We start from the raw sequence: 27,377 nt of genomic DNA on the forward strand, positions 1-27,377 counted from the left end.
TGCTGGATGCCCTCTGTCACCACAGTTGCTATCCCAAATGCCCACCTGAATCCTTTTGGATCTTTAAAATACCCCCTTCGGAGGTAATCTATGCCCAAAATGCATGGGGCCTCTGGGCCAGTCACAATAGGATGTTTTTTCCATTCATGTCCAGTCAAGCTCACATCAGCTTCCACCAAGGTAAAGTCCTGTGATCCACCTGTCACACCAGCAATAGAAACAGATTCTGCCCCCACATATCTTGATGGGACTAATGTGCATTGGGCACCAGTATCAACCAAAGCTTTATACTTTTGTGGTTCCGATGTGCCAGGCCAACGAATCCACACAGTCCAGAAGACACGATTTTCCCTCGCCTCTCCCTGGCTAGAGGCAGGGCCCCTCTAAGCCTGTTTATCCTTCTTTCCTTGGGCATATGTCTTAGAGGTTCCTTCAAGGGGATCAGATATATCATCATCATCATACTTGGCAGCTTGGCTACGGGCAACTGGAGCTGCTCTCCTTTTGGTGGAACTTCCTCTTTGGGTCTTGCCTTCCTTCAATTCACGCACCCGTTGTGCCAGAGCAGCAGTAGATTTTCCATCCCATCTCCTCATGTTTTCTCCGCAATCACGTAGGAAGAACCACAGCTCAGCTCGTGGGGTGTACCTCCTCTCCCCATCAGGGGAACGTCTGCGTTGGATACCAGGGCCTCTAATTTGTACTGCTGAGATTTGGAGAAGGTCCTCTTTAATCTCCTCCCTGAGTCTTTTATGATTCTCCTCTATCTTGTCTTCTAATTTCTGCAGACGTGTTTCCACAGCTGCAATTCTGGCATGTGTTGGGCCATGCACAGCATCTGCATATGCTCGGAGCTTCTTTGCCATATCAAGCACGGTCTCATCCCTCTCGTCCCGCTTCATTATTGCTAAAGCAGAAGCGTATTCATGGGGCCCAAGTCGTACAAGTTTTCGCCACATCACAGATGTACATGGTACCAAGTCCGGATTCCTAGTTGTTATGTCATCTGAGAAGATAATCTCTGCCACTGCCATTTCTCTCAGGCGTTGGATCCCTTGTTCTATCGTCTTCCAGTGGGTCTGCTGCATATAAAGATCATCTGCACACAGGTATCTTTGTGCTACACTGTCCAGGACCCGTGCCCAGAGGCTGTGAGGGTTAGGCCCTCTCATCATTCCTTGATCGATGACAGGATCATGTGACAGGGATCCCAAATGCCTGGCTTCAGTGCCATCCAGAATTGTAGCCTCGCCTGCAGCATCCCAAAGACGGACCAACCAACTAATTATAGACTCATCAGGTCGTCGGGTGTAATCCTTTCTTAGGCCACGGAGGTCCTTTAGGGAAAAAGACTCAATATTGGCCTCTGATCTTTTACCAGTTGCTTTGACTCCTGGTTTTATGTCAGGAGGCGTCGAGGGTCCTTCTCCTGCATCATCATCATCATCATCCACTGGTCGATCAGTCTTGTCTGTGCACTTTCCACTTCTCGTGCTGGTAGCAACAGCCATTGGTTGAGGCTTACTGACAGGTTTAGCTGCTGGCTTAGGCTCACTGTCTGGTGTAGTTGTTGGCCTCGAGCCTGGGGTGTTGGCTGCAGCCTGAGTGACTGGGATAGTGGCTGATTTATCTGCCTGTCCCCCTTCCTCTGTCTGCTGCCCTACAGTATCTAGCAGGGTACGGTAAGCATATGCCAGGGCCCAGCTCACTGCAATGATCTTCTTCTCCTTAGAATTACCATGGCACTTCTCTTTCAGGTACTTTGCTACCTCAGCTGGGTTCTGAATTTGTTCACATGGAAAATCCCAGGATGTAGGGTCAGAAAATTCCTTTAAGATTTGGCCCATATCCTCCCATTTCCCACACCATTCAGGATTCCTCACGCCTGGCTCTACTCTGGGGTCAAGGGTCTCAGCCCCTCTAGAAATCTCAGCTCTCATTCTAGAGAAACTGCAGACTGTATAGAGAAAGCTTACTATATTAAACACCAGAAAGATGGTCTCTTTAACACTCAGGGGGAACTGAACATTCTCTAATAAGGATGTAACAAATTCAGAGGAGAAGAAGGAGAACAAAGGCTGAAAAGCCTCATCCCCTGCTTCTCCTCTAACAAACTGAGTGCACAACCACAACCAAGAACCATACATTCCTGGAACAGATTCCAGCACCTTTATAAATCTCCTGCAGGCCATTAAAACCAAGCCCAGCCCGATGGATATTTTGGTCAATGCCCCTCTGCTACAGAAACTACGCATTAGGGACAATACCGGAGCTATTTCTGGATAAGCAAATAAACCCAGGGACCACAAAGGTATTAAGACTTCAAAAAACCCTAGGGACCAAAATCCCATGCAGGCCTCCACCCCAAAAGACATGAATTCCAACAACATAGCCAATAACTGCTCTATACCAACACAAAAGAATTTGAACCAAATTATTATTATTAGAACAGGGTTTTTTTCCCACTTTCTCGAGCCTCGAGTTGGGCGCCAATTTATTTGTCCTGGTTTTGGGCAAATTTGGGGGAAAACCTCCAGAAGGAGCCCCCAGACAGCAAACCCCACGACTCCTCCCCCCCCCCACCCCACCGGGTTCGGGAAGAATTTCCTCGGAGAAGAGTGGGAGAAAAAACCTGTTTATTTAACAAGCAAGACACTCCCCAGCACAGGGAAAAAAGACAACACCAGCTGACAAAAAAACTCTTTCACCGTTCTGAAGGGATGACAAACTCAGTCTCTCTGGCGAGTGGTCGCTCAGTTATCAGTCTCTGGCGCTGGGGATGACTGCTGCAGGTGACAAAGTGTAGCCTCCCGGTGTTTCTTGGGGTTCCCAGGTCCCCGTCCGTTCAGATGGTATCCAGGAGAGGGAGGGGACGGGGTGGAAGAGAAAACAGTCCAGGGAAAAAGTTGGACTGCCTAGCTGAACTAACTAATAAGCAGAAAGCAAGGGCAAAGCGAAGGAAAGAAAAAGGCAGAAGCGAGCAAGCAGGCAAGCAAGCAGGCAAGCAAGCAAGCAAGCAAGCAAACCGAGCTAAAACCTCTCCTAAACATAGACCATGGGGGAGGTGAGCCGGCTGATAACAAGACAAAACAAAGCTTCACTCTCAGACTCAGTCCTGGAAGCACAGGACATAATACCAAACATAATCAGGACACACGATTGGAGATAGAAACACCATAACATCACCCTAGGACATTTTGTTATGTCAAAGAGTTAGTATAAAGACATAATTTTTCTTTTCTGCTTTTTTTAATAGCAGTTCAGAAGTATAATTTTATTACTTTGTGCCAGAGTAGCTGTAACAACTGCATTTACAGTGATAATAAAAATACAGCTTTTGATGGAGAGGAGATATTAATTAAAATCAAATTTTAATAATGTTTAACAATCTAATATTTTAAAAAGAATAGTAAAATAATGTAAAAGAATGATAAGGAAATAAAAGCAGTACCCAAACAACCCACATGTGTGTAATGAAGTTTTAGAATCCCCGAATAAAGTCTAATTAGTCATAAGGAGATGACAAATAGGGGCCCAATCCAAACCACACAGTTTTAGCCCAGTGAATTGCCTGACTGAATGCAAATGCTCTGATACTTAGAATTACTCTTGCAAATATCTGCAGAATTAGACAGTTTTAAAATAAAATAATAATCATCATAATGCATTTCTTCTGTACAATTCCTAGAATCCTTGGAGCTTATTATTACTTTCTCATGATGTTTAGTGGCAGCAACACTTGCAGTTTTCAAAAGGCATCTCCCCTGCGCATGCCACGCCTGTCAAAGGTACTTGGCTCATTTTGCATTTTTAAGTGATATATTCATGTTTGCTAATAAAAAGCTGCTTTTCCTAAAACGACAGGAAAGAAACGCTAGAGGCCAGCCTATGAGAGGACAGCATTGGGTAAAAATGTCAGGAAGATGTACACCAATGAAATTCTTGTTCTGGAAACTTAAATAACAGAGATGATGATCACATAGTTTCTTGTGTGAAATAATAAGTTATATCCTAGTAACTTTCTTTCCTAGGTCACACCTAAACCTCAATGGCAAAAATATAAAAAATACTGCCCTGACTGTAAAACTAGTGTATTTTAGGGAAATTAAATGTTTTTCAGGGCAGCAATCTCTGGCTGTATGTCCCATCCCTGAGCACTTTCCTGCTCCCTACATCAATGATCTGATGAAATCTCCTTGGCTCTTCCCAGTTAAAGGTGGCCTCGTGCCCTTCCTCCCAGCAGTGGCACAAAGGAGATGGCAAGAGTAACTTTCCCTCAATTTCTCTGCTACCAAAACCCTTGCTATGGAAAATTTCAACATCAAAGTCTGGGTCAGGCACACGGAAAGCACATACAAGGAGCACACATGTAGCAAGTCTTGGAGAATACCAGTTGCCTTTTTCCATTCCGTCTGGCAGGGTTGGTGTGTCTTAGGCAGCCAGCAAAACAGAAAATTTTGAGGGGAAGACAATATTGAATTCCCAGTTAGAAACTGAATGATGCATCAGTATGTGGTAAATCAGCAGATACGTGGTCTCATGTTTAATAGATGTACTGAAAAACAAAATCCCTGTATTTTATTTGATGCTGTTAACATCCCTTAAAATTCTAACTGTTAATATCGCTTCGGTTTTTGATATATATTATTGGAAACATCTGTGTCTAAACTATTTTGACATTAAATGAGAATGATCTTGAAAATAAAAGACTTCTTTGTGTACAAATAAAAGAACTACAGTTTAGCCAGATTTAGATTTTGCAAAGCTTTTGCTGAGTCATTACAATCTGGTCCTGAAAAAGAAAGTGGTAATTACATAGCATGAATAAAATGTAATTCCAAAACAGTCTTGAAAGTCAAATAGGTATGAATTTTAGAGCTCATCATTATGAGATACTGAGCAAAACAGACTTACTACTGAAGTATTCATATACTAAATTCCTTAAGGGAATTTAGACATAATAGTGTGAAAATATTACAAACTCCACTAAGTAGTGAGTAGGATAAACAATATAACACCTAAAAGCACTGTGAGGGGATAAAGAGATAGCATATATTTATTTATATTTATATTTATATTTATATTTATATTTATATTTATATTTATATTTATATTTATATTTATATTTATATTTATATTTATATTTATATTTATATTTTAAAGAGCTAAAGTAGTTTGAGTACATGAATATGTTTTAAGTGAACCCATACTTAGTCTCTCAATAGTCATGCAAGATTAGCTTCTGTATTCTTGATTATCAAGACTTACAATGGTTTAACATCATGATATGAATTCAGTTTACTTCAACTACCCTAATGTCAACGGTATGACTTAAAATATTCCTCAGGAACAAAGACTGGATGCATTCTGCATATTGTACAAGTAATACCTGGAAGAAAAAGGAAAAAGTTGCACAAAGTTAATTATGATTAATTATGATAACTTTAGGCATATAAAATAGTGTGTAAACAACACATTCTCTCCTTTTTTCATTTCAATCACTACAAACTTGCATAGGAACAGCAGCTGCATAAATGAATCCTGCACTTCTGGAAATCACTAAAATTGCATATGTAAATATATGGATTAAATGGAAATTTCAGGTCAGGCAGGTGTTTGATCACCCACGTGCACACACACATACACATATATCTGTATATAAATACACACATATATGTCTCAGTGTACATACATGTGTATCTGTGTATGCAAGGTGCACTAATGTCACTTCAATTTAAATAAAACATGTATATTTAGACTTACATTTATTTATTAGAACTTGACCACTGTTCATCTATGTATATTTAGAAATAAATGAGTAATTGTATTTTTTTATCTTTATCTTTTTACAAATACACACAGTTTAGAACTTTCATAATGCACTATAACAATACACCAAGGTACCAGAGTACTTTAATGCCAAAAGCAATATGCCAGAAAACATAAAGTTATTTGAGAATTTGGAAACAGAAAATTTGATACAGATTGAGTATCTTTAACTTCTTTCAGGGGCCATGAGAAGGAGAATTTCTGGCTCCAGGGCTGGTTACACCATCAAAGAGCACAAACTCCACCTAGTGATGGGCTTAGTGGTGAAATTTTAGAAACCCAACAATTCTAAAGCACAATCTCAGTTGTATGGCAGGACTATAAAAATGAGAAATAAAGATTTAAGTTGATACACTTAATCTTCAGGAAAGTAAGAAAGAGAGAAAGATGTACAATAAATGTTTCTAGAATTTTTTGCTACTCATCTGTTTATGAAAACATTTCAGTAATATAAAAATCTTCACATTTTTATCATAAATACTGTGAACTTGCTAAAAAACCCTATATGTTAATACACACACACATTTAAGTTGTTTTATTTGTTTAATCTTTTTTATTAAAAATTAAGACATGTAAAAAAGACATTGGAAAAGGTTAATATATTCCTGCTTCTTGCTGAGCAAAGTGTGTGGACAAGATAAATGTACCAATCCCTGAAACTGCTCAGACATACAGCAGTTCACAGTCCATGGCATAAACTTCTGTAGTGTTAGATTTGAGGGTAATTCCCATTTTAAAGTAATATTTCGTTTTACAGTAATAAATTCATTCACCTTTAAAAAAGGAAATTGTCCTTACAGTAAAAATTTCTGACTGATCTCCCTTTAAAAAATAATTAAATCTTATTTAAATTAATGAGGGCACCGTTTACTTTATTTCTCCTTTTCCACTTCACTCTTCTCGACAGTATCCAAGTAGAACAGAAAGCACATGTGCATTCAGAAAAACAAGAAAATACATAAATATAATGGAGAAAAAAAAACCCTCATGTAAGGTTCACTGCAGAGCACAAGAGTAGCCCAAGGAAAAATAAAAGACACAAAAGGATCCTAATTAACTCTGGCAAAGGATGACCCAAGCACTCAGGTTTGAGTATGATGATTATGGTAACACAGAGGAGGCCCTGTGAAAGAGTCTGGGCCATACTTACACGGACAAAGCATTCAGGTGAATTTACTCTTGGACACTTCTGACCTATTATATAAAATTTAAGCAACTATGAAACTAGGAAAATTGAAGGAGGAATTGGAAAGCAACCAGCCCAGTTGTCCCATCTTTTACCAGTTCACTGTTTGGTCAGGGATCATTTTGGGGTCACTGACCACCAGGGACCAGCAAAGAGACCTCCAGGACAGAAGAGTGCATGTAAGGGGGAGGGAAAATATATTAATGGTTTTAGGGAAATTATTTATCATGTGTATGTTTATTCTGGGAAAATCAATGACTACGTAGGTAAACAGGAGCTTTTTCTGTACTCAGCCTACACAGTTTTTTGGAGGAGATATCCTCATGAGCATTTGGCGGAATAAAGAATTTCTGCTTCTTAATGCTACAATGGTGCTAAGCAGTTTTTATTTGTACTGATTTTTGGCTCCTCCTGCTAAGTATCCATCTGAAGAAAAGCCAGTCTGCCTGAGAAAAACATGAATATTTACCCCATTGTGATTAGTTTGTTGTACTGATGCCACAGCACCTCTGTTTGCATTATTTTCCTGTAAGAAAAGCTTCACTGGAGACTCATTAAGGTGTAGATATTCAGAGAATACAGGATTAGAATCCAAGTGAAACAAGAGGGTGTCCAGTTTCCACTGGGCCTGATTCAATGAGGAGAGAGGCCCATCAGCTTATGCCAATTTCAGCAGGAGCAAAGGTTTTCAGCAACTCTCAGAAAAAAAAGCTTTCTCCCTGTCCCAGTTTGGCAGGATAATTCTATACTTACACTGTTTCCACTGGGACTGCTGCCACGCATGAAATTAGGCACATACTCAAGTAACTTCTTCCATAATGCCCTACAAGTTAACTTGAAAGTTTTACTGCTATTCTTTCTATGTCAAAACAGAAAGAAACATGTATATTTCTAAGTGAGTACCTTCAATATTCTTAACTGGTTGTTAAACCAAATAATATCTACATCAAATATTATAATTTTGTATGAGTATCATGCTGAAAGTGGTACTCTGCCGACTGATACAGAATAAAATTATTTAGCAAAAACCATAAAATGCCTGTATTCAACTTTTCACATAAAAACCCCCCACATTTTGCTTTAGAATATCAACAGGTAAGGCCACAGAACTCCAGCAAGGTGCTGATAAGCATATCATTTTGAACTATAAAAATTAGCAATAAATACCAAGAAAATCATCTGCCTATTTAAAATTACAGCAATTCAATCAATCAAGAAAAGCAGATATCAACATCTTGAGTCATAACTGTTTTCAAGTAAAAATTGCATTATGTGCTTTAAGACTGTCCCATTTTCATAATTTTAAGTGTTACAGCAATATACACGTTTTTATCCTTCTGTCCTGATTAGTCACAGTTTCACTGGAATTCTCCAGTGTATTCTGATTTTCATCCTTACTGTCTTCACCAGATAAATCTTCCTTTTCTTTTTCTTCACTCTGCAATGGCTTTTCAGAGCCGTCTTCCTTTTTGCTACACACATTCTTCTGGCTTGTCAGTGGCTTTCGCTTAAACAGGGAAAACTAAAGTGAAGTGAAAAAACAGGTAAATTATATGACTGAAACAGTTAGCAGTGAAATTTAGGATAAAAAACCACAAATCCCTTTGTATGTACTAAAGTTAAATGAGCTTGGCCGATTTCTCCTTGGTAAATTTTTTTTCAAAACAAAATTACTAAAAAATGTTAACAAGAAACATTTGCAATATTTGAAATGTGGCAAAATAGCACATGGGAATCAGAAAAGTTAAAATGATTGCATTTTGTCAAATTACACATTGTACAAAATATGTACAGCATTTTTGTATAAAATGCTGTAAGTGGTGCATTTATTTTGGTTTTTTTCAAATAAGAGCCTGAGGCAAGGTCCAAAAATAAATCCCCAGAGCAGTCAGTGCTTACTATGCCTCCTGATAAACCTGTGTACTGCCATTAATAACAGTGCTTGTGCTCAGTGAGACCACACACATGTCAAAGTTAACTGCTGCTCAGGGTCTTTTGTCAACAGGAAACTCAGCAGCCTCTGCAGGAGCCTCTGGATCCTAAAAGAGATCCTGTAAGAGATTCTATATCAGGGACTCCTCCACATGCTCATGCACCTATACAAAGAGAGATCTATGATGACAAAATCAGTGCTTATTGCAACTAGATGCAAGGGCAACGAGCTCAGCTGCTGCTTTCAGAGACAAATAGGGGGGCAAATCTTTTTAGATAATGTCCCATAGGAATCAAGTCCTAAGAGTTTTCACCTTACCAGTACATGGTGTGATAAACAATCTCTCCTTCATGGACATGCCATCTGTTAGGAGATCATAATGGGCTTTAACTCATTTCTATTATTTGGACAATTTAAAGTTATTTTATCAAAAAAATAGGATCAAGTCTTAAATAGAAGGAAGAGGTTGCTCAGCAGTTTAATAATCTATGCAAATCATGTGAGTTGAGGTATTTGCTTTGGTAACTGCCCCCTGGTTTCTTGGCCACTGGCAAAGCTAGAAAGAAACATCAGGCTACAAACCTTTTTTCTCCCCACAATTCCTCCAGTTTTTTGATCATCAGTGTTCTCTGAAGAATTGTTCACAGTGTGATTGTCAGTGTTTTCCTCCTCTACAATAATATAAACGTTTATATTAACTTTCTTCTGATTCATGTAAATCAGAAAAATATCACAGAAAAGCAGAAAAAAATGGCTCTTCGGATTATTTTTGAAGTAGAGGTCACAAAATAAAACTTTAAAAGCAATCAGAATATTCAGTAATACTTGATGCCCAGTCTGAAAAGACTATTTTTATTTTTTAATCTCTCCATATAATGTCCTGACATTACTCTCCAGATGCTCGATTTTTAAGAACAGAACACTTATGGCAGTGACAATATATAAAATATTTTTACTTGACACTCACAGTTTCCTCTTGTTGACAGGAGACAATGTCTTGCACACTTATTTGTAAGTATATTCTAATTTGGTAAAGCTGACTTTTAGAGCAGGAGTTACGGTTCAGCATGAATTTTATTCCATAGAAACAATTCTGGGAAAGGAAAAACTTTCCATCTCAGTTGATGTTTCTGTGTTTAAATTTTCCTATACTCCCTGTTTGAATCATATAAATTTCAAACTTAATATCAAAACTTCCAGATCACTGGATAATGGAAAAATATTTAAGCATCCCTTCTGTACAAGCTATTTCCATTATAGTATTGAAAATAAATGACATAGCTTCTTCATTATAAAGGCTGTGGTCTGTTTTATACCACACTTGTTATTTTCTTTCAAGAGAACCATTCTAGATTATTCCAAAATTTCTAAAATAAAATAAGTCCTACACATATAGAGCTCCCAACTTCATGTTCCCCAGCTTTTCTAAAGGAATATACAGTTCTCATAAACTGCCATCAAAGCTGCAAGGAGCTTCTAGACTTACATCTTCAGCATCCTGAACAGTGCTCAGCAATTATCACACTTCACCTAAAATTATCTCTTTGTGAATGGAACGAGGAAATGTCAGCTGAAAAAGATGAGGAAGGGTTCTGAGAAGCTTCTTGATTGAAGTGAGGCACAGAGTACCTAAAGAAGTTGCCTGAGAGTTAATAAAACTACCATGATTTTGGCACTGCACAACCAGAACTGCTCTTAGCAGGATCCTGCTGAGAAAGTCCTTCTCATGGACTTCCTCCATCACATAACTGGGAAAAGTATTTATTTTTTTCAATTAACAATTAATAATGGGGGTTTGCTCCTGAAATTTCATTACCTCTCAAGAACTGCTTTACCAACTATGAACAAGAACTGTATTGTCCAGTATTTTTATGATACTGTTTAGAAAACTTTTACCTGTCTTTAGAATGTCCAATTCTTAGGAATTGTATTCTTACCCTGCTGAACAATGGTCTCTTTCTGAGTAGTCTCCTCTGTGGTCTCTTTCTGAGTAGTCTCCTCTATCTATAGACCAAAAAAACCACCAAAAATCACAAAACCTCCTTCAAAAAATTGTTTTAAAAAGAGATGTTTATCTATTAACATCTACGTGTGTTTCTCCCTCTACCAAAACCACCCCCAACAACAACTTTGCATTTACAGGATAGCTACACATGTATCAAACTGAAGTTAGTTATAGAACCAAATTCTTTCAGAGACCAGTAACTTTATAAGAGTAAATGCCTTTACCTCTCCAGTTTCCACAGTGCTACTACTACTGCTGCTTGTCTCTCCCTCAGGTGATTTACGATCCTTTTCTTTTACGTTTTTTCCCTCTTTTTTCTCTTCTTTTTCTATTTCTTTTCCTTCTTCATCTTCTTCTGTTTCTTCTTTTCCTTCTACTTCTTCTTCTACTTTTTCTTCTTCTTCTTCTTCTGTTTCTTCTTCTTCTTCCTCCTCCTCATCATCATCATCTATTTCTTCATCTCCAGACCAGTTTTGTTCCTTGGACAAAATTGCCAAAACATAATTTTGAAACTCAAGCTGTACAATGATCATGATCCTCGTCCTACACCAGATCATGACACATCAGAATTTGACTAAGAAAATTAGAAGAGAATGTTCTAATGAGTAAATAGAAGAAGAAAAGACACAGGAGACCTCAATCAAAGTTTGCTAATTTTAATATATTTTTTAAAAACTGGCCTCCAGGGAACATTAGGAGTGCAGCTGACTTACGTTTTTCCAACATGTGCCTCCTTAAAGGAAAAGCAATGAAAATAGCTTCTTTTTGGAAAGAAAATATTTACTTTAAATGCTTGAAATGAGCATAATTGACACAAGCAGTAGTAATTCCAACACAAAAAAAAAAATTTAAAATCTATTTCTCAAAAAAATTAATGCAGAAATGCCAGATACAATGCTTTGATTCATGTGATTCAATACAGACATTATAATTTGAATTTAAGTTATTTTCAACCTAAGATAAAACTTCAATTTAGTAAAAATAAAATGGCCAAGGGCATTATAAAATAAATATTTGAAAGCCTGAATATTTTTGTAAAATGTGTAGAAAAATGAACCAATTATATCCTTCTTACTCCCTTCAATCAGATTGTCATTATTATGCCAGTATGTCCTTATAACAGCACAAAACACGATATTTAAATAAGAAACATTCTCCTTCCCATTGTAGAAATATAAGGGCCTAAACCGAGGGTTTCCAAGGTCAAAGCAAGTGAAGGCACATCACTGCCCAGAAGGGGAACATTTCTGTTCCACTGCAGCCAATGTCACATGGTAACTGGAGGGAAGTATCTGCACACTCTTCTGAAGTGTGGTAGAGGAATGAGTCTTACATTGAACTCCTTCCTAATATCTCCTATCTTTTGTTAGTTTTTTCCTTGTTCTCTCTTACTTTTTTGGATTTTTGCCTGTTGTCTCCCCAGCTGTTCTCATGGTCATTAGAAGGTAACTTGCTGGTGAGGAGGAGAACGATGTTTCCAGACCAGCAAATGTTTCTAGAAGTTGGAAGCCAGAGACCTTTGGTGGAACTCCTTTGCTAAGCACAGCTCACATATCCCAGGAATCTGAGACATCCTTCCAGGGGACTTATGGGGACCTGCATCATTCTGGACTTCAGCTCACAGCCTACAGCACCTAAAATCACACTAGATGAATTTATTTTAACAACTGAGCCATGCTCCTCATCCTCACTCCCTTTACTCCAAGGAAGTCACTTGTTTAACTGAACAGCTTCTCAGACTGACCCTGTTTCCATTTACTGCAGCTTTTCACACGTGTCTCTGGCTGTCACCTCATTTGTTCAACTCCCAAAATAGCACATTTTGCATCATAACACTGATAACACAGTTCTATCTATTACTGTTACTTCTGCTTGCCCATTTATAGGCATGTTTTGGAGATTTTACCAATGGTAGGGAATGATCTGAGAATATCATACTACAGATAGGCTTTTACCTTAAAGGATGAATCATCTGACCATTCAAATTTATACCTGAAGAATTTAATAATCTAAGAATCTAGGCTACTAATTAAAGTATATATATGTGTATATATATGTATTATACGTATATGTTATATGCACGTTATATATACCTATGATCTCTTAATTTTTCTCTTTCATTATGCTTTAGGGGGTTTATTTTCTTATTTCACTCTAAATTCCTTTTCATAGAAAGATTATGCTGGAAGAATACCTTCAATACCTCTAAAGTCAAGCCATAGAGAAGCTGTCTGAGCCAAGGTCACACACACAAAGTCAGAAGTAGTAGGGAGCATACAAGTGAAACATTTCAAACTGGTTTCATTTAGGCTTGAGGTTCCAGTTTCTTCAAGGACAAAACCGTGGTTATTACTATGAAAAAGCCTTAAACATTTTGTACCTCTAGTATGATAAATTAGTACAGTAGAACAGCAGTCGAGAAAACATAACTTTACAGATTTAACACATTACATAGATTTTTGTAGAGTTGCTGAATTTTTTCATGCATTTATTCTGTTTTTCCTGTAAATCCAGACCTTCATAACTACACATTCTTAAACATAAATTTGCTGTTTCCAAGATAATGGAGACAAATGACCTTACTTGTACTGGTTTTGGTAAAAGCATTGCCTTAGTGGGTATAACTCAGTGGGTATAACTGTCTTTTACTAAAATGGCTGCAGCTGGCTTGTCTTTGGGAAGATTAATACAGAATAAATACATTTCTTTTCAGAATGCTCCATAAAAATGTGGTCCTATGTCCAGAGGAGAGAGGGAAAAAAACGTCACTGTGCTTTGTACTGCTGTCTCACCTGGTGCCATGCTCTGGCTAAAAGTCTCTCTGAAGACTGAGACATATCTCATGGTAGACCTTACTCAAACAACAGCTGCAAATGAGGTTTCTTTGTATTTCTGCAATTGTTTAATTGTGGACCCCTCCTGCTTAGTTTATGGAAACAGCTCTGGCAGATGGGCTGCTCATTATTAGCATTTCAGAAGGGAAGGCTTATGGTGCCTTTCCACATCTCCTTAAGAAGTCAAAATAATGTTTGCCACCACCGTTTTATATTTTAGGGAAGAAAATCTCAAAGACACTGATGGGACAAATTTAGTTGCAGATCTTTTAAAAATCTGGTGAAAACTCAGTGATGAAGAGAAAGCTGTAATTACTATGTGTACCACTTGAAGTGGAGAGTTCTAGGAAGCTCTGGTTGTTTCTGTTTGATGTTGCCTTGGAAACTGTTAAAAATCCACAGAGAAGGTTATTAAAGAGTTGAGAATGAAGTAGGCAGCTACATGTTCCTGTGTGGTGTTCTGCCAAGCAACCCTAAACCAGCAATTGCTTAGCAGAGTTTTTAGTCATTTAAAGAACAGATTTCTCCCTTACCTGCCCAGCTCATTAACTTGACATGTCCAAAAGCATTCTCATGGCCATCTTACATGTCTACAGGATAAATGAGTGGTACAAATACCAAGGAGAAATTTTCCTATGAAGTAGAAGACTCTGAGTAGATGGGTGTTAGGTCCAAGGAGGTTGGGCAATGGGCATAATGCTTCATATGGGCTGAACAGTGCTCCCTTTCTGGAGCACTAGTAAAGACTAATACAAAATACATTCTACAGATTATCTACTTGCTTTGATGCAGGATTGAAGAGGAATAGGGAGAGGAATCATATCCTATGCTAGCTGTCATTCTGCTCTCCAAAAACCTTGTGCACATCCCTGTCACTCCTGAACTGTCCATGCTACTAAAATACACTGGGCTAACATTTTACTAAAACAGCATTGCAAGTAACAATACCAGCCCTGATCTTATACACAGATGAGTGAAAAAAAACCCCAAAATCAAACAACTCAGTTTACCCCTTGTGGGTTGGAGGTACATTGATGGGTAGACATGTAACATTTTCTTGATACTGATCAGGGTGTCAAGGCATCTGATGTGAAGTGACTGGAAATATTGCCTGACAAAACTGTTAACAAAGCTAAAATTCCCACCATGTAGTTTCTTACCAAGCAGTTCCAGAGACAGCTTAACACCTTAAAGTCCACACAGCGTTAGCCACTTGTCATCAGGTATTTGAACTGACTTTCATTTTGTAGCTATTAATATAGAGAAGTTATTAGCTCAGCTACTCTAAGCCTTAGAGAAATATCCTTCACTTTTATGATTATTAAAGAAAGCTGTCCAGTTTAAAGACTAACAAAATTCAAAGACATGAGTACTCAAATGAGAGATTTAGCAGCTTATCCTTCCACTTACAAGCAATAAGGCAGCCAAACTAAGCTTTCCTTATACATTGTCACAGAGACAAACAGAAAAGCTCACCTAAATAGACTTAGAAGAATTTCCAGTAAAAAGCTGAGCCTGCCATGGTAACTTGTCTAAAAGTTAACACCTAGGCTTCTACTAGGTTATATTGGTTTCCTAATCATACAGTTTTATGTTAAGAGCACCTAACATGCATTACCTGATACTTATTATACTTATTACACTCCCTTAATGCTGCTTTTGTGTGAGTATCCTGGGAAACTAATGCAATGCTGTACTTGCAATTTCAGGCACACTGTACAGTGAAACCACTGGAAACCAGTTTTATGTCAGATGGGATTTTCCATTGTTAAATGTCAAAAACGGAACTTTAAAGATAGGTATGCCTTCTTGTAAATATGATGGAAGAAAAGATATTGAAGTAGCAGTTGCACGTAGTGATACACTGATTACCCTGGACATCTGGTGACTAATTACCACAACAGTGCCCTCCAACAGGATGGCATCACCATGGGAGAGAATAGTGAATACACAGCTGAAAATTATGTTGGTAGAGACTGACTGAACAGACTCATTTCTATTAAGCTTTTTTTGGCTCATACTTTGCTATACAACATGGTTTATTCACTAAAAGCTGAACACAACAACCTACAGGTCTCTAGAGACCTGTGCACTTTTGTCATAGGCTGTGCACATACTTTGCATTAAGGAGATTAATTGGATTACATTTATTAACCAAGGCTTTAGGTGTCATCCTGAGACTACACACTGGCCTTTATTACACAGAGTAGCCAGTAATTTTTGAGGGCGTTCTCTTAAAGATTATTTCAGTTGGCTTTGGTGTAATTATTCTGTGGTTTCCCAGCTTGCTGCTGTAGGTGTACCTGGAGAAAGATATATCTCTGCATTCTTCTGGGAATAAAAATAACTACTTACCAATGTATAAAATTGCAATTTAAAACTATATTCTGAAGAAGAATTTATACTTTCAGTTTTTCACTACAAGTTTAAATAGAGTTATCTAAAGGTTTCTCCTCCCAGCAACTCAGAACATATTTTTTGTTTATTCCCCAAGATAAGTCAATATCTGAAATAGCTCAGATGTACTACACCTTTCATATACAAAAGAGTTACCTTCTCATAAAAGTTTTCTTTCTTTGGAGAAAAAATAGAAAATATAAATTTCCAAGCAAAAAGGGGAAAAAAAACTTCTATAGAACTAGAAAGAACTTTTAAGGTGTTTTATGAAAACCATAAAACAAGTTAGAGACTTTACATCAGATATTATCTCTTAAGAAGTATTTTATACAGTAATATAAATACCATCTAATATTCAGTCACTCAGAAATAGCATACCAAAATAACTCATGGGTACTTAAGCAAAACAAGAGCAGTATAATGAGCAACTCCAGAATATGTTGGTGTTATCTGAAAAACTTACTGTGTCTCTGGAAGATATTATGTTCTATAAAATGAATTCTTAATGCTAACAGACACAGAGGAAAAAGATTTACTTGGGAATATTGACCCACACTTGGATGCAGATTGTGCATATTTTCCAAATCCTTATAGAAAAAATTTTAGTGTCTGGAGTTTGTCATGCAGCTCCCACATATTTGCAAGTGAATGAGGACAGTCACTACTTTCTGCTTTTATTGTGCACATAACTTAGAGCACTGCATGTCTCTTCCGAATACTGCCTTAATCATGCTGGTTTTTATTCAGTGCTTCGATAAAAATACTGGTAAAGGCAATTTTTTGCCAAAGCACCAAAGAAGGTTTTTTGACATTCTCTGTCTCAAAGAGCTGGTCCATGAGTCACTGCTAAAACCTCCACAGACTGCAAGACTGGCTCTCAGGGGATAGCCCCCATTTCAAAATACTCTGATGTAAAAGTGGTAATTTTTACACAATCACCACTAATCTTTAAGCCCATTCTCATTTCACAGATATTTCAAGGCACACCCAAGTCAGTAATGCAAGTGCCATCAGCTTCCCTATGGAATTGTTCTCCATGTCATGCCAGCACTTGTGGAAGTTCTCCCTCAGTCACTGCAAGGCTGGCTTTAAAGCACATCTTGACTTCTTTCTGTACCCTTCATACAGGACACGTTCAGGTTTGCTTTCTTCTTTTTCTGCTCACAGATGATAATGAAGTGCCCTGTAAAAGAGGTCAAATTCTGCAGCAGTTCTGCTGCTGTGTTTCTAATTATGAAAGTAGCTTTGGATTGATGCTGGATAGAATGAAAGTGAAGTGTTTTACACTTCCTGTAAGAAAGCCAGGCTCTGCCAGGGTGGCTCACAAGCTCCTTTTAGGTTGGTATTTATTGTTCACTTTCCAATCGAACAGCACAGGCTCTAACATTAGTACACAGGGGTTTAAAATATTACTCTTCAGTACTTCTGTGATCTATCTCCTTACAAAAAAGGTGCAGATAAAGGCTTTGTTTAATATAGAATTCTTTTTAGAGCCACCTTTGTTTCTCTCTCTCGCACTCTCCATATGACAGCACAAATATTTTACATTTCACACAAACCACAAATGAGACTGTGTGAAAGGTGTGGCAGTCATGACAAATTATAAAGCTCTAAATCCATACCATTGAACCTGTGATACTCCAGCAGACAGCCCTGCAACCCACCAGAGACCAAAAGAGTAATTTCTGATTTTTCAATGCTGGAGAAATAAGAAAACCAGAACAGTAAATATTTTTACACTAACCATTTCAGGGCCCTGATAAGAATTATTTTCCTAATTATGCATAGGGTTTGAGATAATAGTATTAATATTCGTTTAAATTATTATGATATGAGGTTGACAAGCAAAAAAAGCAATAAGCACTATCATAAATCCTTAAAAAACAGAGTGATTAAGTGTACTTGCTTCTTCTTTTGGCAATAGAAATACAAAGTCTCTGTTGCTCTCTGCAATTTAATTTTCTGATGCCAAAGCTGTGTCTCCAAAATCCTTTCAATATGAAATAAGTTAACCTCTCCTGTCTCCATTAAAACATAAATAAGTGTATAAGAATGTTACAGCCCAGTGAGTGACTTTGGATCCAAGACATCCTCAGAACTTTACTGAGCACAGTACTATGGGTTTGCCATTTGTGCAAGCAAAGACTTTGCTCACTTGCTCATAGAATGCCACAGTACTAAACACTGTCACTTCCACAATTAGAAATTAGATTTAAAATTACCCTTTCACATTTACTTTGCCCTTTTTTGGCCTTTTTACAGACCCTTAATGTTATATGAGAGATAGGATCTAGAAGATAGTGTCATCTTGGGAGAAAATAAGCTAAAATTTATATTTAAAGATGCCTAAAGGTAAAAAGAACCCCAACAAACTAGGAGGGAAAAAACCCTAAGAGCAATGAAAACAAAATCTAGATGTCCTTTCTGCATAATTCTGAAAGGCCCTGTTCTAAAGAATACCCATGTACTCATCCAGATAAGAAACTGGAACAAAAAATAATGAGTGAAACCTAGACATTTTATGTAGTTTGGAGAAGGACGTTTTTGTTATTCAGCATCAATTATGGAAAGAGATCTACTATCTGAATAAATAGTTTGCTATGTTCAGCTATAATGGAGAAATTGATCTGCTGAAATTTTGCATGCACAAGACAAGAGCTGTGCCACAGAATATTCCAAAGTCACCCAGTAATCCTCACCTGTAACCAGAGCTGTGAGGCAGCAGCAGACCTGCACCCACACCTCTGAAAGTGCCAGAGGTGTTGGTGTTGGATACCCATTGTAAAAGGCAGCAGGTGCCCCTGTAATTCTGTGAATGTGTCTGTGAGGCTGTGCAGGGGATTAAAACTTCTGAGATGAGCTGCAGGGAGTGCCTAGAAATTCACAGGTGCTTATTAGCACTTTAAGGATGTCCAGTGTTTCTGTCAACTGCTGTGTTGCTGCTCTTGAATTAAACATGTAGGTGGTTGATTGCTGGTTAACTGTAATTAATAAATCAATAAACCACTTACGGTAGACTTAAACCACAGAACTGAGCAGTTTTTCCCACATGACAATCGTTAGGAAATAAATCATAAAGAGGGAATAAATGCTCTTTTTTCTAGCACAAGAATTCAAAAACATCAAATGATGCAAATGAAAAGAGGAGTTACTTCTCCAAACTATGTGTAAATAAATCTAAGAATTATTTTCCAAAATATGCTAAACTGGGTTAAAAATTGATTGAAAGAAATTCATGTGAAGAAAATGGATGTTAAATGTAATACATATATCTGCTGAACCACAAATTATTGAAAATACTAATTATATTCATTATACTGAATGATTACAGGGAGGAAGTAACACTACGTGTTTATGCTACTCTAATATTCTAATTTTTTTTTCCCCTGGCACTCACCAGTAGCCACTGGTAGAAAAAAGATGGATAGATCTTTGGTCTGGGCAATTGTCTGTTGTTTTTTCTCTCTAATGCAGGAATTTTTTTCTCTATTAAAAATTAACTCAGGACTATTTCTGGCATGCTTCTTCAGTACTGCATATAAATCTCTTTGTATGCCATAATAAATAAGGATATATTGAAATTTCACAAAACCACAAGTAGCAAACTTTATAAACCAGAATGAGTCAAACTAAATAAAATTCCACTCGTTATGCTAATGGAGTTCCAAAAGTCCCCTCAAAGCCCAGAAATGCTGGCACCGAGCACAATTTATGTAACGAGACTGTGGAAAACCCTTAGAAGAGCTGGAGTAAAGCTCTGCTTTTCCCCTACCACAGGAATGATCCTGTGGTAAATAAAATCAGTTCTCAAATTAATGAATTTTCATCCAGACAAAACAAAGAAGGGGAGATGCCCTTAAGTTGGCTTCCTTCACTGTCTTGGAAAGCTTTCTGCTATCAGCATATGTTAAGAGAGAAATAACAAATAGTCCTCAATTGCCTAAGAATTTATATTAAATGCTGCAACCAAACAGTAAATGAAGGGCCATTCCTATGTGGAATTGGAAATTACTTGCTTTTACTCGTTTTTTCTCTCTCCCTCTCTCTAGGAAATATTTTTCACTCGAAATAACGTGATTGTTTTCTTTTTCACAGCCCAGTTTTCTTCCAGCAATGAATTCTAGAACCACAAAGTAGATGTCATATCCAAGAAACCCAGTTTTAGACCTATAAAAATACCTTTCAATACTACTCTAAGTTTAATCATAGTAACAGCCTAATCTTTCTTAAGAAAGATGAAATAACACACCACAGCTCCACTGAGTTTCAAAGGGAAGTGTTTTCAGAGGAGTTTGGTGATAACACAGCACACTGGCAGAATATCCAATGACTCCATTGTTAGAGAGCTGATTTCTTGGGAAGGGCATTTAAATGATATCATATTCTCTTAGAGAATATGAGGATACTTACCCTGCTCCAAAGACACATGCTGATGCCCAGACAATGTGTTCCAGAGAATTCCAAATTTGAAACAAATTTTACAGGGACAAAAATACAGTCACTGGGGTAACTTTTTGCACAGCATGTGACTGAAGTGATCTGACCTTCAAAGGGAGTATATGGAAGGGGTGAATGAGGCAGGAAGGTTGGACTGGGACTAGGATTTACTGGCAAACTACTGATCTACTACAGGCTTCTTAGAAAATAAATTCTGGAGACATCATGTCAAAGATCTTTTAATGCCAGTATCTTACAAAACAATATTAAAATGTTTCATAATCTCAACACATGTATTGATTCCATTCACATTTTTATTGAATGACATTTACTCATTTTGATTCCTTTTTTCTTCTCTTCTCATTTTCAAGTAGGCTTTAAATAACTAGTTTTCTAAAGAATGTCAATACTGAGATCTCTTTACAAAAATTTCTCAGACCACCCATTGGCATAATATTCAAGTAACAATGCAGCACAATGAGTCCCTGTCTCTTCCTCTGCCAGTTCAGTCCCTAAGGAGTCCCTAACTCTTTCAGGTTGAAAGAGTGATGCATTATCTTACGAAAATAATTTGCAAGATTTGTTTGTGTTTTTTGAGGAAATTCTAAAAGTATTAACTTTGACTTTAAAAAAAAATCAGACTTTCTTGCCACTTTCTTTACTATTCCATCTGGCTTGTTGGTTTACCTCTTTTTGGAGATTACAGATAAGATTTTTAGGCGAGGAAACTATAAATCTCCTCCAATGAGGCAAAGGTTTTGCTCTGATCCTGAAAACATATATGTGTTTCAAACAGCAACAGCATATATTCCCCCTCCTGGAGTACCTCAGACTTAGAGGACTAATGTGATAGTCTTTCATAGGCAGATATAGAATCTTTTGTGTATTGCACAGTATAAACAAATAAAAAAATGTTTTAGAGGTGTATATTTCAAATTCTTAGTTCTATCTAATCACCAAGTGTGATATATAAAAATTATCCCTGAACTCTAATGTAATCTACGCCAGATTCTGAGATCTGTGTGTGGTTTTTCACACAGAATTGTGGGCTGACACCAAAATAAGAAGTCAGCCTTAAGGCCCTTGAAAAGTCCTAGGCCATCACTTACCCAGGCCTGCATTTCCATTTACCTCCCATTCACTGACCCATGTAAATTTGGCAACTTGTCCTTTCTTTAATTTAGGTACTTGAACATTTTACCAATGTATAAACAGATTAAAAGTAGGGGAAATAAATTATGGAGTGATACCAAAAGTTAAAAATAGGTAAATTTCCTAATTTACTGAAACTCCTTTCATGTAAGGCACATTATCAAGTCAACTGTCCTGCAGCTAAAATTGGTGTATTGCTGATTCAAAGGCAAAGATTGCACTGATTAAGAGGCAAACACAGTTTACCTCCTCAGCAATTAATTTTCTTTATATATCATACACGATAAACATGATTGTGAAAATGATTGTATGTGTATGTGTATGTGTATGTGATTTCTCTCATAAAAGTATCCTAAATCTAAACATTTTCCTCAATCTTTTTCAAGAAATTGGCACGTACGTTATATGCATAATAGTATGCTTTGATTCCCTGAAAAGTTTCTTTTAAGTAATAAAAATCAGTTTGTTTCCTGAGTAGGGTTAAAATGCATCTCCAGTCGTCTATGCTACTTTAGTGTTAAATAATGAGGTAGCACATTGTTCCAAAATTGTTCTGAATTATGTAAACCATTTGCTACATGGCGTTTGGATTTCATGTTTTGTTTAGAGCTGTTTGGTAAAGCAGAACTTTTTGTCTTTTCTGGTTTCCTGGGTTTGCTTTTCTTTTCTGGAAATTTACTACTATAATTTTTCCTTTTATCTTTTGCTTTTTCCTCTTCCTCTGCTTCTTCCTCCTCACCCTCATCTTCTTCTCCCTCATCCTCTTCTTCCTCCTCTCCTACATCCCCTTCCTCCTCGTCTCCTTCTTCCCCCTCTTCTTCTTCTTCTCCCCCCTCTCCCTCTTCTTCTTCCTCCTCGCCCTCTTCCCCTTTTTCTTCTCCTCCCTCTCCTTCTTCCCCTTCTTCCTCCTCACCCTCTTCCCCTTTTTCTTCTTCCTCCTCTTCCTCTTCCTCTTCTTCTTCTTCCTCTTCACCCTCTTCTTTTTCTTCTTCCCCCTCTTCTTCTTCCCCTTCCCCTTCCCCTTCTCCTTCTCCTTCTCCTTCTCCTTCTCCTTCTCCTTCTCCTTCTCCTTCTCCTTCTCCTTCTCCTTCTCCTTCTCCTTCTCCTTCTCCTTCTCCTTCTCCTTCTCCTTCTCCTTCTCCTTCTTTCTGCCCTCCCTCTTCTCCCTCCTCTACCTCTTCTTCTTCCTCTCCTGTTTCCTCCTCTTCCGTTTCCTCCTCTCCCTCTGCTTCCACTCCTTCTTTCTCATCTTCCTCTTCTTCTTCCACTCCCTCTTTTCCCTCATCTTCAACATTCTCTTCTTCCTCCCCTACTCCCTCATCTTCTTCCACTCCTTCTCCCTCTTTTTTACCTTCCCCTTTCTCTTCATTTCCTCCCTCCTCTTCTTCCTTTTCATCTTCCTCTCCCTCCTCCCCTTCTGCTTCTGCCTCTGTTCCTTCCTCTTTCTCATCTTCTCTTTCCTCTTCCACTTCATCCTCCCCATCTTTTCCTTCTTCCACTCCATCCTCACCCACTTCCTTAGTTTTTGTATTTGCCTCTTCCTCATCCTGTTCTCCAGATACCTCTTCTTCCCTCTCTGCCAATGATTCTCCCAACTCCTCCTCTTCACCCTCTTCGTCTTTTTCATTCTCCCTTTCTTTTTCTTCTTCATCTTCCCTTTCATCTTCTCCTTCCTCTTCTGCCCCTACCTCTTTTTCTTCCTTTTCCTCTCTATCTTCCCCTCCTTCCTCACTCTCATCTTTTCCCTCACTTTTAACCTGCTCTTTCTCTTTCTCAGTGCCTTCCTCTTTCTCATACTTCTCCTCCATACCCTCCTTTTCTTCCTCACTCGCCATTTCTTCTTCCTCTATCAACGTACCTTGCTCATCTCCTTGATCTTTGCCATCTTGCTGGCTGACCTCAGTCTCCTCTGCGCCCTCATTCCCACTGTCTCTTTCAGCCTGTGATTCTTTTTCAGTTTCTTCCTCATTATCTTTTCCCTCTACATCTTTTTCTACTGAAACTTCATCTCTATCTTTTTCAGCCTCATTCTCTTCTTCCTCCCCTGGTTTACCTTCACTGTCAATTGTTTCATCCAGTTTTTCTTTTTCACTTTCACCCTTTTCACTGCTCTCATTCTCCTGCTCCTGATCAGATTCCTCCTCATTCTTAATTTCTAATGGCCTGTCTACATCAGATTTAGCATCAGAGCTTGTTTCTTCTTCATTCAGGCTTTTTAAATCAGTCTGTTCTATACATTCTTTCTCATGGTTTGTAGCTTGAATCTCCTCAATCTCACTGTCTTTTTCTAAGTCCAGATGTGTCACTGTTCTCCTTGTCCTCTGGAGAACTCTGTGTTCATAGCGGACCTCTTCCTTAAGTATATATTCTTGGAGATCATTAGTACTTTCCTCAGTTGAAGATGATGATGAAGTTACAGATATTTGTTTCAAAAACTTGTGCTTTTTTTTAAGCTCCTTCTGTTCTGCACTACTTTCTTGTCCTGTGACACTTATTCTTTCACACTTGTCAGATTTTTCAATGCCATCCTTTACTTTGTTTTGACTTTCTGTTGTTTTTTGACCCCCTTTGTTTTTAAAAGGACTGTGTTCTTGTACTGTTAATGAATCAGTCTGGGGCTGAGCTCTGGGAGCAGAAGGAAGTACCTCTATTTTAAGGGATTGCTTAGGTCTAACAGCTTTTGGCTTTTTATTGGAAGAATTTATTTTTTCAGTCAGAATTTGATTTTCAGTGGGAAGATTAGAAGTTGCATCCTCTCTAAAAAAATCACAATTTTCCACATATTCTTTCTCCCTTTTCACTAATATGCTTTTGCCACCAGTAATTTCTTGAGCATCACTTTTCAAAGTAGTATCACTTTGTGCATGCTCAAATTTACCTTTCTTTATATTTTTTTTGGCCACAGGCTTCCCTACAAAGGCACTCCTCTTTGCTAAATCTTGTCCAGGTGACTCTGAAAGTGAGGACTGCTTTTGTAAAGCCCCAGACTCTAATTTTGAGCCCTCCTTTGTGAAATCAGAATCCTTTTTTTTCAGCCCACCCTTACCATCTCTTTTCAGTTTCACATTTTTATTGTTCTTCTATTCCACATGAGAAGCAGAAAATTAAAAAGAAAGAAAAAAAGCATTAAAGACAAATGGCAGCGAAAGAAAAAGGTTACAAAAGCATCTGAACAAGAAACAATTTGTGAGAAGGGATTAAAAGACAGCATAAAAGGTAGAATATTTCACATGAAATGAAATTACAAATGCACATATTAAAAAATGCAACATCCTGCTAATGATCAGTGCAGTGCTACACCTTTCTCTCACTACCCAAGGAAATGCAGTAAGAATTGTGCAGCCAGTACCACATCCCATAAACCAGAGCAGAGGCAATGCATGAGGCTGTGCAAGAAGGAAATTAATACAGTTCTCTTACACTTTCCTCCTCTGGAAGCATCCTTCTGATGTGCTCATTGTTATGCCCTTTCTGAGAAGTTTGAAAATCTATTGTCTTTCTGGTTTAAATTTTACACTTATTTAACAAATTATAAATAATAACTTCAAAAATCTAAAATAAAATTTTAATGAAATGCAACAAAGTGCTGAAAAGCTGGGATCACTTTAGGAGTGAAATGGGAAGGTATTAATAAGTACTTTAATTTCATAATTAAGACCAGTATTATTCTTAAACTGGTGAAATATTATACACTCATGTCAAACTGCACTGGATATGTGGAGTTCTAGATGCTTGCCCAAATTCTCTCTGCTTTTATGCAGCTTCTTAGAATTTTAGGTCATGGATATTCAGAAAATTAGCAAGAGGAGGTCTATAAAATCTTCCCGACTTTTTAAAACTCAAAGCAAAATAACAAAGTACCAGGACAATAAAAGAATTGCGGATTTTTTAATCATCAATGTCAATATACAGATATGTAATTAGTTACAGTACCTTCTGTTTTTGGAGTGGTGATAATTTTAAGGACCAGTCACCAGGATTCAACTTCATTGCATGTGTCTACAAAAAATAAAATCTCTATTAAAAAATAAATATATTTAATACAGAAAGCAGCATCAAAGCCAAGTTTTACTAAGCAGAATTGTTTTTAACATTTTAATATTATTGCCCAGTCAGGGTGAGACAAACCTGTATGATCATTCAGCTCACCTATTTCACTCCCCCTCCATCATTTACTGTTTATAAAGAGAGTGGTGACCAGCTCAGATAGCAACACCTGAACTGTCTGTAGAGACTGAACCCTGACCTTTCCTAGAGCACAGGCATGTTTGAGATTCACCTTCACTCACTGTGAGGTTACAAATAGAACCTTACCCCATTCTCATCACAAACTTCAACTCAACATCCAGTTTGGTACCATGGCCTTGAAAGAGAATCTTCAAAGAAATGTTACACAGCAGAAATTTTCCTTGGAATCTAATGCCTTTATCTCTTCCACATAAAGCAAGAAACCAAAAGGCAACATGGAATACTACTAGGTGGAAATATATAATGAAATTTTGCTCATCCCTTGCCATATATTCCAAATGAATTCCAAATGCTGCTGATTGTTAAGTGCTCATGTTTTTACCACCATATTATTTTTCAACACAGTGAGCAAGGAGAGTTCTGCTTTCAGTATCCCAATAATTTGTAGCATCAATATGACATTAAAGGTTTTACCTCCTCTTTTCACTAAGATGTATGCTGCCACAGTCTAGAAAAATTGAAAAAAAACTATGCCGTAACAGACTGTTTTCATTCAGATCCAAGAAGAGCAATCATTTATTTTGTATTTTGACAAGTTTGCTTGATGGGCTTTTCTTCAAATTTATGTTTAAAAATTTTTTTTACGTATTTTAGAATTGATTCATGATAGGTATAAAACCAAAAAGGAGAAGGAAGAGTAGCACCTAAAGTGTGCAATTTGTAAATACTGCTTCAATAAATTAATAATGCTGTGCATTGGATCTGATCACATTTTTTTATTGTAAATCAAAATAAAGTTTTAAAACATTAAATAAATGGCATGCATAAACAGACTGTTAAATTACTAAGTACTTTTAAATGCAAACAAATAATAATTCCTGTAAGATGTTCAATCCTTCCAGTATTACTGTGGCTGCATTATGGCCAGGACATGTCCCTTCTGCTGAGAGAACCAAATGGTTCAGAAAGTTGTACAAGTGATAAGGTGAACATGTTTTTTAAATAAAAGAAATATGTAGGAACAAGCTGGGGAATCACCAAATAATCAGAATGTCTGGATTTTGGCTTTCCCTTTAATATGATCCACCTGTATTAAAAAACCTCTTCTCAAAACAGGAAAAGATGCTCTTCTGCTTCATTTCCTGCAATTGTCTGTTGGAAATCATCAAGAAAAGCTAGGTCAGAGATAGAAATCACCATGTGGCTTCCAGCATCCTTTTCTTTCTGGTTTCCAGAGCTAAAGTGTGAGGAAGCACTGCACTACTTGGACTTCTTCAATCTCATACCAAAACATTATTTGGAAAATTAAAACCTATTTTAGCATTGGGTAATGATGCTATAAAATGCATGCTCATTTATCAGTGTGTCAGTACTTCTCAGTGTCACATATGATATTCTGGGCTAGTTAGGAATTCT

General features: G+C 37.5%; 2 protein-coding genes across 2 annotated transcripts in view; both read right to left on the reverse strand.

Annotated features, from left to right (window-relative positions):
- Positions 1 to 6,359: 6,359 nt before the first annotated feature.
- On the reverse strand, positions 6,360 to 18,036 carry LOC148224962 (uncharacterized). Its single transcript, XM_088160376.1, has 4 exons — positions 11,178 to 18,036; positions 10,886 to 10,952; positions 9,531 to 9,619; positions 6,360 to 8,537 (listed from the first exon to the last, which is right to left on the reverse strand). Exons 1-4 carry the CDS (start codon positions 11,508 to 11,510, stop codon positions 8,325 to 8,327), a joined length of 702 nt encoding a protein of 233 aa, XP_088016502.1. The 5' UTR covers positions 11,511 to 18,036; the 3' UTR covers positions 6,360 to 8,324.
- A 2,808-nt stretch (positions 18,037 to 20,844) lies between these two features.
- The window catches only part of RPGR (retinitis pigmentosa GTPase regulator), a 38,428-nt gene continuing 31,895 nt past the window's right edge, over positions 20,845 to 27,377 (reverse strand). The window contains exons 13-14 of the mRNA XM_088160374.1: positions 25,707 to 25,772; positions 20,845 to 24,853 (exon numbers count right to left, since the gene is read on the reverse strand). Of these exons, the coding sequence (XP_088016500.1) occupies positions 22,280 to 24,853; positions 25,707 to 25,772 (2,640 nt within the window). The 3' untranslated portion in view covers positions 20,845 to 22,279. The remainder of the gene's footprint in view (positions 24,854 to 25,706; positions 25,773 to 27,377) is intronic.

The sequence above is a fragment of the Sturnus vulgaris genome, chromosome 2, assembly GCF_052056855.1.
Source record: "Sturnus vulgaris isolate bStuVul1 chromosome 2, bStuVul1.hap1, whole genome shotgun sequence".
In the NCBI taxonomy this organism is placed as follows: Eukaryota; Metazoa; Chordata; class Aves; order Passeriformes; family Sturnidae; genus Sturnus; species Sturnus vulgaris.